At 36.9% G+C, this 14,832-nt stretch overlaps 1 protein-coding gene across 1 annotated transcript in view; it reads left to right on the top strand.

Moving 5' to 3' along the window:
- Positions 1 to 14,832, top strand: part of gli2b (GLI family zinc finger 2b) — an 88,567-nt gene that overhangs the window by 60,989 nt on the left and 12,746 nt on the right. The window contains exons 4-8 of the mRNA XM_079857792.1: positions 2,674 to 2,867; positions 5,533 to 5,706; positions 10,053 to 10,254; positions 11,608 to 11,794; positions 12,595 to 12,705. Coding sequence (XP_079713918.1) covers positions 2,674 to 2,867; positions 5,533 to 5,706; positions 10,053 to 10,254; positions 11,608 to 11,794; positions 12,595 to 12,705 — 868 coding nt within the window. The remainder of the gene's footprint in view (positions 1 to 2,673; positions 2,868 to 5,532; positions 5,707 to 10,052; positions 10,255 to 11,607; positions 11,795 to 12,594; positions 12,706 to 14,832) is intronic.

The raw sequence follows: 14,832 nt of genomic DNA, 5'->3' as shown, positions 1-14,832 counted from the left end.
AGTTCAACAATAATTTATTACAGTGTACAGTGTATTATTGACCATGACGTATTTGCTGCGAAAAATCTGAGACAAAGTTAATATATATATATATAAACAAACTCTGTGATCATCCTGAGGCACACCGTAAAAAAAGAGTCACAGTGCAACTTCATATTTCAAGTTGACTAAACTTAAAATTGCATGAACTATATATATATATATATATATATATATATATATATATATATATATATATATATATATATATATATATATATATATGTGTGTATATATTTTTACAATGAGGTCGAAATTGAGTGGGACTTTTCAACAAAACTCATGTTCCACCGCTTCATTCTCCCGTCTGGGAATCATCAGAAAGTCTCGAGAGAAATGTGGCTGACGAATAAAACAAGAAAAATGATCCTTAACTACAGCGCAGACGTTTCCTTGATGGAGGGATGGAAAAGAGGGGAAATGAAAGGGCAGCCGTAGATTGAGAGCGGTCTGGTTTGTGTTAGAGAGTTTGGCGTTTTTCCCATCACACCTCAGACGAGCTCACGCACTAATGCCTCTCTGAGCCCAGCGCCAAACCTCACAAATATATTAGTTATGGCAAACTTTCATAACTATGAAACCCATGAACGAGGGACTCGTGTCAAACATTGAATCGTTTGATCAGTGTGTCTAAAATGTTTTCAGACTGCTGTCAAGGTGCTTGACAGGGACAAACAAACCGCTTTTAAAGAGTTGCTGAGTGAATACAGGAGGGGGGATTCAGCAAACGCCTGTAAATGATCTTGAAGGTTCACGGTTCTCCAGCGAATGTTTGCCAACCCGGGCTGGGGTGTGTTTCCCGAAAGCATCGTTAGCCAACTATGGTCGCAAGTTCCCTCGTTATCAGCAGTTCAACGAGTCGGTGTTTCCCGAAACCATCGATCTAACGAACATTCACAAACAGCATCGCAGAGTTGTGTGTTTGAACGACAGATCTCGAGCTGTGATTAGAAGAAGAGTTTCTAGATTGCATGACATGTGGACTTAATAAATCCTCATCTTGAGCAAAACAAGCAAGATGACATTCAGTGCAACCTGTGTCTTTTATTTAGAATACATACAAATGTCGTTTAAGACTTTTAGTTTGTCAAGAGATTTAAAGCGTCGTTTCTGAAGAGTGCGCATGTGCGAACGTGCTCAAGTGCGCGAGAACGAGTCTATGATTGAATCTGGAAAAAAAGCAAAATAACTGAGAAAAATGAGAAATAGTCCTCAGATGCCATGTCTGTAATTTATAGCAAAACATCTAGTGTTAATTCGATCTCAAACAGATTCATTAAAAAAAGTTATCACTCCACCACGTGCGTGACAACATAAACCAACGTAGTCGAACGACCAATTTGAGACAATACGGTTTCGGGAAACAGTCGTGACTAGCTAGTTGATTTCTTCAACGATGCATCGTACTATAGTAGTGAAGCACGAGTTACGTCATTGTTCGGGAAACGCACCCCTGAACGGTTAATCGGTGTAAAACCAGAATCGAGATATGGCTGTTGGAAATTATACGTGCATTTGAAAGCACAACATGTGCCAACCATCTTCCCAAACTTGTAATGAGAAGTGCTTATCAACAGAAGAGGAGCTTTAAGGGTTAACTTTTTTTTTTTGTGATGTTTTGATGATGTTTCAAAAATGAAGAAAATAAGCCTTAAATATTAGTATTGTAATTTTAGAGTTAATTTTACAAAATTATTATTCTGTTATCTTTCTTAATAAATACTCTTTTTTTTACTGTGAAATATTTCTAGTTATGTTTCTTATTTTGTAATAAAAAAGTAATACAAATAACAATAACATAAATATTAGTATTGCAATTTTACAATTGTAATGTAACATTTTTTCATTTTATTTTACAGTAAAAATTTATTACATTAGTAATATTTCTTATTTAGTTTTTATTTAGTAATTTTATATTTTTATTTAGCAATAATAATAATAAGTAGTACTGTGATTTTACAGTTGTAATGTAAAACTATTTTAATACTATATACTAATTTTAGTACTATATACTTTTTTTATTTTACTGTGAAATATTTATAGTAATATTTCTATATAGTAATTTTTGTTTATTTAGTAATAATAATATCAGTATCATCATGAATATTAGTATTGTAATTGCACAGTTGTAATGTAAATTTATATTAATATATTTTACATTATTTTTCTTAAATATAAATTTTTACTGTGAAATATTTCTGGTTTTTAGTCATTTTTTATATGATTTTATACTATAGTATACACTATACTACACAGTTACATTTACATACACATACTATACAATTAAACTATTACAGTAATAATAATAGTATTTATTAGTATTATTTTATTTTATTATATTGATATATATTCACAAAATTTTGACCAAATTGTGCAGCCCTACAAACAAGCACAGCAAACCTGCAATTTATTAAATCGCATTTTAAATCATAATCACAATATTGTATCAGAAAATCACATTTTTTCCCCCCAAATCGTGGAACTCTATTGCCCATAACCATTTTGCACTACAGAAAAGGAGTTTATGACCGTTTCTTTTGACCATCATTTGAGGAAAAGTGCAAAGAAACAGTGATTACCTGTGATTATCTTTGCTGTTAATGGTCTCTTTAAAAGCAGTGTTTCTCTCTCCAGGCCTCCAGGGTTAGCGGGCAGCCCGGTGATCTCCGACATCTCTCTGATCCGACTGTCTCCAGGGGGCGCCGGCGAGTCCTTCCTCCCTCCTCACTCGTACGTGTCTCCACACATGGAGCATTACCTGCGCTCGGCACACGCCAGTCCCACACTCTCCATGATCTCAGCGGCCCGAGGACTGAGCCCTGCTGACGGTGAGGAGGGCAAAACACACGCACTCAAACTAAAACTTGTATTTAACATACATTTACATGCATGAGTAAACAGTGGAATTACCCTTTTAGTAGTTTTTATGTGCAATTTTTATTTCTTTATTTGCGATTTATTTCTGCAGTCACAGACGTAAAGGTTTGGGGTCAGTTGAGAAATTAATTCTTGTATTAAAATGATCAAGAAAGTAATCAGTTACCATTTCAAATAAATACTGTTCTTTTGAACTTTTTCTCTATTCATCCTTAAAAACAAAAAATTGAAGCTGTTTTCAACACTGATAATAATCAGAGCAGCAAATCATCATATTAGAGTGATTTCTGAAGGATCATGTGACACTGAAGACTGGAGTAATGATGCTGAAAATTCAGCTTTGATCACAGGAATAAATTACACTTTACTATATATTCACATAGAAAGCAGATTTATTAAATTGAAATAATATATTACATTTTTCCCTGTATTTTTGATCAAATAAACGCATCTTCTGTGAGCAGAACAGACTTCTTTCAACATTTTTGGATTTATTTTGTGATTAATGACCGCCTGACTGTACATTATCTCGTTTTTAATCATTTCTATAATAATTTGAGTTAGTTACTCCCCAATTCTGGCTGCTGATCAACACTAACACTCAGCAATCTTACTTCACATGGCAGAGTTGGTGTAGTTAGTCTGAAACAGTTATTTGAGCCTCAACACAGGGTTTGCAAACTCAGCATTCAAAACTTCAGTTTTAATTATTACCGTTTTGAATGCTGCTCACAACCATCTCTGAGGGATGTGTGTATATTTGGGTTTGGTCACATGCAAATTGTCAAACATGTGAAACTTTCCCCATCCTGCGATTTGCCCTTCGGGGGACGTTCTGGAAATTAACACGAGAAAAACGACAAGGCAGAATTCCCCAATGTTGGGCCGAACCCGACGACAGACCTCTTTCTTCAGAGCTGAATTACAATTACAGGTCGCGGCGAGCCGATCGAGTGACATATAAATCACGGTTCACAGTCTGTCAGCAGTAATGTGTTTGCACCTTTAAACTTAAATAAGCAGCACGCAGGAGATCCCAACAGCGATAAAGGCATAAAAGAGCGGCGAGAAAGAGAAATGGGGCTATTTGAGCCGAAGCGAGTGTGGATGGGTAGATGTGGCCTTGAATGGTTTCCAGACCCGTTTCAGACCTCAGCGCTCAAACACAGGCCTGGCGTTAGTGTTGGCTCGTCTTTTAAGGCCGTGTTTATTTTGCAAGTTGGAAGAATATATAGACATTAAAGGCTTTGGAATAGAATCCAAGACACTTTTTGATTGTGTTCATTGGCAGAGATTTATTTCTATATTAAAGGAGAGCCATATATTTTTGGAATTTTTTTTGTCATGTCTTAATGAGGGATGGTTTTGTTGTCTGTTTAATCACAGTTCAAGCTTGCAATGCATTGACCAGCATTCACGTCTGCGTTTCCACACCATATTTCTGTCCTAATCTATTCTTGAACCAAACGACTTGAGCATTAAACATGTTAAACTCTCTCTCTGATTGATGCTGACACTTTTAAAAGAAGTTTACTAGGTGCAGATGTCAACTCTCTTCTTACTGTAGATCCCTTGACCTCCCGTCTGTACGGCTAGTAAAGCTTTACTTATAATGTTAGTTAAGGTTTATTGCATCTTAATACATATATTTATATGCAAATTTAATTCTGTTCTGATTGGCTAACCACTATATGTCAGTATTGTTAATGAGTGCAACAGTCGGGCTCCGGAAGTAAAAAGTCAATTCATTTTCTCCATAGGGAAACGTATAAACCTTTAAAGACAGCTTTACTGTGAGGTTGTTAATCGAGGGTATTCACTTCGGTTGAAGCCGCCAGCACACAAACCTGTATGCTCTCAAAATATATATATATATATTGCATATTTTGCAATAAACATATATCAAAATATATATTTTTAGAAATATAATCAACATTTTTAAATGAGTATTTGTATATTTCTCCATTGTTTTTAATGTGATTATGCTGTTCACAATGCTTCATGGGATTGTAGTTCTATCCCTCACTAAAGCTGTTAAGTCTTTATCTTTGTATTTTTTGTCTGATCTTTAAAAACATTTTTGCTTTAAATCAAAGTTTGTAGTGTTGTGATTCGCCTTGTAGCTGATTGGCTTCGTTCATGGCTTATAATGCTTTAACAAAGAAAAAAAATGAATGGAAAAAATACTTCCGGAACCAGCGGTGCTGAAAAAGGGGGCGGGGACTAATGCACTCTATTGTTAACTAAAGCTATTAAAAAACATTTTTGTTCATTGAAATGAAGCTGAAAATATTTGAAATGTTGTCTTGGCAACTAACTGAAATATAATGTGTTTATATTGAGGTTCTAACATTACTAAATCTAAAAAGCAAAAAAGAAATATTTTTTTAAAAACAAAAACTAATAAAAATGGCAAAAAACATGCAAAAAACTGTCAAATTAAAACAGAAAATATAAAAATAAAAGCGAATTCAACATATAATTCACACTGTTTTTTCATCATGATGTAATGCAAATGTGGGCAGGTCGTATGCTAATGAGCTCATAGTTGTGGTAATCATGATATGATATAACCGTGAATATATGACTCTTTTAACTGTCTCTTCTCTCTGGCAGTGGCTCACGAGCACCTGAAGGAACGAGGGTTGTTCGGTCTGCCCCCTCCGCCCCCCGGCGCCTCCCCAGCCGACTATTACCACCTGATGACGGGTCACAGGAACCCGTACGGGGAGTTACTGATGCAGGGAGCCGGGGCGGCTCATCTGCCCGAATACTTCACCCCGGTCGACGGTGAGTTACAGCCATATCTGTTTACCCGTGTTTAGAATTTAAACATAATATTTGTTTCACATTTAAATCCAGGGTAATACTTATGTGTGGCTTCAAAGGACTTTATAAACACCCGTTTCTCTTCGATTCTTACACCAGCAGACAGTAAAATAAATAAACTCCCTCGTGTTCAGCATCCGCTCGCAGCCGACACTCTAAACACTGGCGGGAAGCTTCACACTGGTGATGTTTATGTTCTCTCTCCGTTCGGTCATCCAGCGCTTCATAGGTCAGGACAATGGAGCGATCCAAATGATCCATAACTGCTCGTTTAGTCAAATTAGCTGTTAAAGTCAATGATGGTGAAGCTTGAAGTTCATCAAAATAAACTGAGTTTTACAGGTCTTAACTAACCAAGTGATTAGCAACAGGGCATTTAGTTGATTCATCTCATTGGTCCAAAATCTGGCTCCTTAACTATACATTAAACAACAGATATGTTCTGAATGTATGTTATTATGCAGCAGTTTCATGTTCAGTGTGGGTGGACTGAACTCATCACTTTACGCCTGGTTACTTAGGGGTTTAGAAAAGAACATTTGTCAAGCTATCATAATTATTGATTTATTGCTTTTGGAATTTCTGTGGATCTGAATCAGAGTAACTGAAGCATCACATTATTAACAGATGGATTATGTCGCGTTTATTTGACTTTCTCATCTGTTATTTAACACATTTGTGCTGTTCTCCGAATCAGTCAGAGGAAAAATACCATGACGAGACTAATGTGAGTAATACTCCAGAGAGACACGAGGTGTTATTTCAAACAAACACATGGTGATATACAGTAGGCCTCTTCCTCTCTACAGAGCAAACATTTGCTCTTGCGTCTCCTTCAAACAATCAGATTTGAAAAACAAACACTCTCCGTTCGCTCTCCCTCTTTAGCATGGCGTATCGGGTGTGTGTGTGTGTGCACAGATCTCGGGCTTTGCTAAAGCAACATGAATGAATAGCTCATTTAGCTGAGCTAACTCCGTCTGGCTTTGATCTGTGTCCCGTCCGGAGCCGCTGATGCTTCCCGACAGCTTTTACGCAGATGTGTTTGGATGCTGACAGTGGAGCGTGTCCCACGCTTTGACGGGAAACAGCATGAGTCAGTTACAAAGACAGATAGAAAGAGAATGAGAGATATGATAAGTCAAGCAAAGGCAGTCAGAAAGTTGTAAAGACAACTTCAGGGTTTAAAAACACATTTTCTTTGGCTATATGCCGTTTAGTCACGATTAACCCGAAATACCCAGAGGTACAGTAACTCTATAAGCAATGGACCAGCCAGAGTTACTGTAACAATCAAAAATGTTGCAGTTAGTAGCAATCATTAACTCCAAACATATTGGAAACGTAGAGAAAATGACCACAATTGCCGACATTCAGCATAAAGTCATATAGATGTTGCGTGTAGACTTGGTTTTGGGGTAAATTTTGGTGCAAACGTGATCATAGGTACAGTTTTGATTGTTTTTTGTTATAGCGCCACCTATTGGTGGAAACTGCTGAAATTTGGTGTGTTATCTCAGATTGTCCTGGTGTACATGTGTACCAATTTTTGTGAAGTTCTGACATTGTCACATCCAATAAGCCATATTTGTTCATATGAATTTAGCTTCATGCAAACACAAACAGTGCATGGCATCAAAACATCATTTTATGACATAATTTTAAGCTCTGTCCTTTGATGGCTGGCGAGATCATGTTAATAAACTCATTTCTGCTGAGCTGAAGGCGTAAGATCATGGCGTCTTTGTAAGACCATTAAGACCATGCAAATTCAGTTTAAGTTTAAATCTGCAGACGCACACAGGCCTAACGTCTGCTTTCAGTCATAGATCAGGAGCTCCAAAAGATTCCTGTAAGACATTGACGTGGTGAGTTTTAGGTTTGTTTTTCTTTGTCTTTTGTACTGTATGTTTAGCATCAGTTCTCTCTGGATTTGGGTCCTGAGGCGGCTCTTAGCACTAAAGATGTGTTAGGAGCTCCAACGAACGCCTGAACATGACAGCAAACCATTAGCTCATGCTAAGAGTAATGACCCTCACTGCAACAAAGCTGAGGGATTATTTATTAGCGCTGTGGTCTGTAGGGAACACGTCCACACACACACACACACACACACACACACACACACACACAAATAAATGATTTGTGTAATCCTGCTTGTGTTGGCGCTGCTCGTGATGAAATCATTATGGACGTCCGGTTGCCAGAGTCTCTGGATACACACATACACACACACACACACACACACACACACACACACACGCACACACACAGGGTCTAATGCTTAGCACCTGTTGAGTTAGCTGCAGTTGTCTCAGTAACTCTCCACTGAAATAGCAAACTGCTCAGAGCTTCTTTGGTCTGAAACATACTCTACACAAGTTATCACTACCTTAATGATAAAGCATCCGGTTTAATGGCGCAGAAATATTAAATGAAAGTCTTTTGAATCCCTGTTGATGTCACCAAGACAATCATGAGCCACTGACGCACAAACATACACTTATTATTCACACACATTTCTTTTTGAGCCAGAATCGGTTCTGTAAATTACCCACATTAAACAAAGTCAAGTCTGCAATCGTTTGATTGTTATCTGGGTAATTACGGTAATTTATTGGGAAGGATTAATTATCCCAAATCAAATCAAAATGAGGTCACGCTGAGTTTGAGATGGGGACGATATTTTTTCACTACTCCTATTCAGCCTTTAACACAATAAATCACTTTAAACTAATTTTCAGAATACTTTGAATTGATTTTTCTTCTTTGTATTTTTTTTTTTACATACAATATGACCAAAACATAAGTAGCTGTAGAAACACTATTTTAAAATAAAATAAAATATTTTATTTTTAAATTATAAGTATTATATTTATATATTTTTATATATATTTATATATTTAAGTATTTTTTTATTATTTTGAAATATTTTTAAAATAAAATATTTTTTTAAAATAATATTTTATTTAAAGTAATATGTTAAATATTTTTATACATTTTAAATATTGAACAGAAATAAAAAAATATTTTAATATAAAATCTAAATATAATTTTATATAATATTTTAAATATAAACATTTTTTAATAATAATTGAAAAATTTTGTTAGAAATATTTTAAATATTACTTCATTTTATTGGCACTTTCTTTTTTATCAATTAGACAATCATGCGTTAATGAACTTTAAGATCATTTTAAGAGCAAAAAAGGATGCCAAGATTGATGCCAATTTTTTATTTTTTTATTTTTTTTGCATAAAGTTTGTTGTGGCTTCTTCACTATCCTTGTAATACTGGAGTGAAGCCGGTTTCCCAGTGAAGTCACGTTATCCAAGTACAGTATATTCTGTTTTCCACGGCCAGAAATCAATCTTGAGCACTTATTGATGGGGTTCGGCTCTATCCTGCGGAGCCGTGTGTCGCAGAGGGTGTGTGAGAGCATCGATCATGCAGTCGTACTCCACACTCACACACACACACACGTGCACACACGCTTGTGAGGTTCCTAAAATAGCTCAGCAGTGAACGAAACTGGAAATGACACACTGAGATTCTCCCGAGCGAGAGAAAGAGAATCAAACTGAAGTATTGATCACTTGAACTGGTGTTTTGCTGGTGTCATGCTGGGAGTATCTGCTGAAATGACTGGACAGTTTCTATGCTATTCAGAATTATGGATTTTAACTGGAATTAAAATCCTGATGGATAAAAAAAATTTTTTTGAATTATTAAAAAAAATGTGCATTGATGAATTGCACAATAAACATTTATTAAGAAAGTAACATTAATTTTACAAAAAATTACAGAATTTTACACTGTCTATCTTTCAGCTCTCAGATGCATGTATCAAAACTACAGACCATTTTCTTTGGCTATAAGCCGTTTAGTCCCAATTAACCCAAAGTACCCGAGTGTACAGAAACTTTATAAGCATTGGAGCATCAAAAATATTGCAATTAGCAGCAATCATAAGCTCCAAACAGATGTGGAACAGCTGGCAACTTTCAGCATACAGCCATATGGGTGTTGCAGTGGGTGTTTTTGAGGTACATTTTGGGGTAAACTTCATCACAGTTACAGTTTTAAGATTCTTTTAAGTTATAGCGCCAACTATTGGTGGAAATGGCTTAAATTTGGTGCGTGCACTCAGACTGCCCTGGTATACATGTGTGCCAAATTTTGTGCATTTCTGACATTGTCACATAAAGATTTGGAATAATTTGCATTGATGAATTGCACAATAAACTTGTTTAAAGAGAGGTTTGACTGCATGCTTTAACATGTTGCGTGTTTGCATGTTCCACAGTGTCACGGTTTCCCAGCCCTCGTCTGACGCCCCGGTTGAGTCGAAAGCGAGCGTTATCCATCTCTCCGCTCTCGGACGCCAGCATCGACCTGCAGACCATGATCCGAACATCACCCAACTCTCTGGTGGCCTACATCAACAACTCCCGCTCCAGTTCGGCCGCCAGCAGCTCCTATGGACACCTGTCTGTCGGAGGAATCAGGTACTAACTGGATTTAATCTCTCAGTGGCTACGTTTACATGCAAACAAATAATCCGTTAGTATTCGGATTGAAAGGCTCAAAAAGCCTTCATGTAAACACCTTAATCGATCCGATTGAGCTCGATCCGAATTAAATTTCGATCCGATTTATTCCTTTTCTAATCCGATCGAGAGAACATGTAAACACTTGATCGGATTGAAAACCGAAACTGAAAGGACTGCGCATGTGCAATGACTTTGAAATAGCATAATGACGCGGGAGCGAGCTGTTCTTCTTGTTGAATAAAGTGTCATATAAACGAGTGTCCCGTCATTCTAAAATTCTCCTTTCACTAAGGAGATATTTCCCTGCGGTTTGGCCTCTCATTTACACGAAAACCCCGTTTTTATCACAGAAAACGATTATTTCTAAAAACTTCGGCCAAAGTGGAGATTTCTGATAACGCCGGTTATGTGTTGCCGTGTCAACTGGGAGAAACCGGGTTTTAGGTTCTCAAACGTCACATTATGCGCCAGAAAATGCTTAACATCATGTGAGCGCCCTAGGAAGTCGCTCGTGTTATTCGTTGTTGTCGATTCTGAGGATTCTGATTGGCTTGCATGGCTTTATCCTTCTTCCTGCCGCCCATAGGTTTGGCGTAGTTATGATGGCGCTCAACGGCGTATTTATGCGTGTTGACGGAAATGACAACTTTTTTGAAAACGATGTTGTGTGCATGATGTTATTATTGAAAACGGGGGGGGGGGGGGGGGGGATTCGTTTCTCTAAATACCCGCCGGCTATGTGTAAATGTGGCCTCAGTGTCTGTGAAGTGGAGCAGGACAACATCACGTCTTCATTAGTTCATTTGGTTCAGCTGTGTGTCGTTAATCAGTCTCGTTAGCTCCCCTTGTTGTCCATGTATAGAAGCCCTCAGTTTCTGTTCAAGCTTTAGTTAACATTATGGGTATGTGGAATGTTTTTCCTTGTTGATTCGCCTGTTTATTGTTTGTTGTATTAATTAGCAATCACCATCGAAAATACCAATTGAGTCAGGTCAAAAATCCCAAAAAAACAAACAAGGAAGTTCCGCACACTATAAACACTTGCAAACGAGTATAAAACTTTTATTAGCAACGTTTCAGTCTCATTCGGTCTCAACGTTTCGGTCTTGAGACCGAATGAGACCGAAACGTTGATGATACAATTTTGATACTCGTTTGCAAGTATTGATAGTGTGTGGGATTTCCTTGTTTTTTTTCCGATTGTTCTATTAAAAGTCTCCTGAAGATATTTCTCGTGACATCTTGAGACAGTCAGAACCGATCGTTTGCACAGACAGCACATGCTTATCACTTCCTCCTCTGTTCCAGCCCTTCGTTCCCGTTCCCACACTCCATTAATCCGGTGGCGTATCAGCAGCTGTTGTCCCAGCAGCGAAGCCTCAGTGCGTTCGGACACACTCCACCGCTCATACAGTCGTCACCCGCGTTCTCCAGCAGAATCCCACTGAGCCTCTCCACCCTGCCCACACACACCGCCAGTGACATCGACACGAAGGTAACACACCTGACCACTGACACACCAACACAACCACACTCAGTTTTACCAGTCTCCTTTTATTTCGTTTATTAGAATGCTTTTTATCGATATTAAAGTGTAAAAAGTGCTATACAAATTATTTTTTAATATATTATTGTATTTGTATTTATAATATTACATTTATAGAACTATTATTATTATTATTATTATTATTTGTATAGCACCTTTTATATATATAGAATAATTGATCAATAAATGGTTCAATACAATTAATAATAATAATAAAAATCTCACAATAAACTATGATTATATTTCATTGTAATATATTTATAATAATATTTAGTATTAGTAGTAGTTGTAGTATCTGTATAGCACATGCATAAAAAAATGTATTATGGTGGTGGTATACAAACAACAATAATAACATAAATAGATGCATTAATAATAACAAATATTTTTCAAGAAATTATTATATTTTATTGTAGTGTTGTTATAACCATAATAATAATAAACTATTAGTATTCTTGTAATTTGGAATTAATTCATCAATAATTATTTCATTGTACATTTTATTTAAAAATAAATGAAAAGAGCCTGATTATCATTCTTAGAGCTACACACACATGAGCTGTCCTGTTGATCAGAAGCAGTTTCTCTGTGTCACGTTCAGGCAAGCAGAAACACACAGCAGATCCAGACCGCACAGCATTCTGGGTCGAGGAGAGCCTTGCTAAACACTGCGTTCACATCACATGCACTCAGTCGCCCACTGTCTCGATGCTGACTTCTTTCCTTTCTCTCCTTCCCTCTTTCTTTAGAACACAAATGGAGACTCTGCAGTCAGCAGCACGGTAAACCCCCTAAACCACAAGAGGTCAAAGGTCAAGACAGAGTTGGACGGGCCGCGACCTGTGTCGCCGTGCTCTCCGGTAAGGGACCACAACCTAGTGAAGTCAATCTTAAATGAAATGTAACCTCATTAGTAAGCGATCTGAAGCTCTCTACATAGGCGGAAGCTCCACACGACACACACCTCAAGTGAAGGTCCACACACTAATATTGTGGAGATTTGACACAAGAAAATAGAAAATAGATTTTATTATATTAATATATAATATAAATATAAAAAAAATATATATTTTAAATAATCACTGCAACTTTAGTATTATATTACATTCTAGTATTAATATAAATTACATTAATGTATTAATATAAATATTATTACTATATCATTATATTTGTATGGTACCTTTATACATAATTAATTTTTATGCTATAAATTTCATTTTAACATTAATATAAAATATATTTGATTGTACTATATATTATATATTTAGAATATAAGTGAATATTAATATAAAATACACGTATTATATATTAATATTACAAAATATTTTTTATATTTATATTAAAATGTATTTCATCCGATGTTTGTTTACAGTGTATTTTAGTATAAACTTGTTTTAAAAAATAGTTATAAATATTAATAGAAACTTAAATGACATTTATTATAGCTAACTATTTTTGTTCTATCAATATTTTTCATTATATTAAATATATTTAAAATCAGCATCTCATGACTCCATATTAGATTTACTTTCTAAGGCGGAAGCAATGCATTCTGGGATTGCTTTCTCTGTGAAATACACATATCTGGCTTGAGATCATCTATGATGCCGCTCACAAGGTTATGGAACAGAACTTGACGGAAAACGCAAAGAAACCACAGACGAAATGGCCCGTTCGTCCTGTTATGCTGAAAAAACTGTGGATTTTTCTCTCTGAAATGCTTTGTACTGATCAATGACAGGCCATGAGGCCCTCGGGAGCCCCGCGGTCCCCTGACCCGCTTCTTCACACGCACCGCGCGAGAAAAACTCCAGCTGATAAGAGCTTTACACGCGTTGGCTCGCTCACTCGCCGCGCCGTGTAAACTGTGCCAGAGCACTTCATTTTAATGAAATATTGGCCGGCCGTTATTGTCACCTGAGAGTTTTTTCTCTCTCTCTTTCTCCTTCGCGCTGCTCATCTTTTGACAAATCTGCGGCTGCTCTTGGCGGTGAGGCAGGTTGGCTCTTGATGCATGGGGAATAAGGCGGCTGCCGTCGTCTTGGGGCCAGCAGAATTGATGAAGATAGCTCACAGGGCAGAGATAAACATGCTGCAGTCAGCATGCTGTGTGTGTGTGTGTGTGTGTGTGTGTGAGTGTGTGAGCGTCTCCGCTACCCACAGCAGAGCACGGTCCGATCGCTCTTAACACCACACACGTGTCTCTACAAGCGCACAATTAATGTTTCGTCTTCATACTACCATTCTGGCCGAGTAAATAATATATCAGCGTTGAGGGAGTGCTGTTATCGAGCACAATAGCATTTGTCTGTCCAATGGGCCAATGTTAAGACATTGAGGTTTGGTTTAATATAGGTGCAATGCCAATGTCAAATTGATGTGGAATAGTGACGACAGCTGACGTTGATATTTTGTTGGGTTTAAGTCGTGGTATTAAAGGGTTAGTTCACCCTAAAATGAAAATTATTTTATTAATTACTCACCCTCATGTCGTTCCAAACCCATAATGTTTTTGTTCGTCTTCGGAACACTAATGAAGATATTTTTGATGAAATCTGAGAGATTTCTGTCTCTCCATTGACAGTCTACGCAACTACCACTTTAAAGCTTCAAAAAGTTCATAAAGAGATTGTAAAACTAATCCATTTGAATTGAGCGGTTTAGTCTAAATATTCTGAAGAGACTCGATCGCTTTATATGATGAACAGATTGATTTTAGGCTTTTATTCACATTTAAACATTAACGAGTGGACATAAACAGAAGCTCAACCGAACCTGCTTGACGCACGAGAACAAACCTTGCAGAAGCTCAAACGTGATGCGTAACACGAGATTGAACCTCATTGGTTCTTGTTGAAGCTCAAATGTGATGCGTAACACGAGAATGAACCTCATTGGTTCTTGTTGAAGCTCAAATGTGATGCGTAACACGAGAATGATCCTCATTGGTTCTTGTTGAAGAAAAAATCTATAAAACAAGCTAACTG

This window comes from Squalius cephalus, assembly GCF_949319135.1.
Source record: "Squalius cephalus genome assembly, chromosome: 22".
NCBI classification, from domain to species: Eukaryota; Metazoa; Chordata; class Actinopteri; order Cypriniformes; family Leuciscidae; genus Squalius; species Squalius cephalus.
Note: the sequence above shows the minus strand (reverse complement) of the source record. Positions and strands in the feature narration are given on the sequence as shown.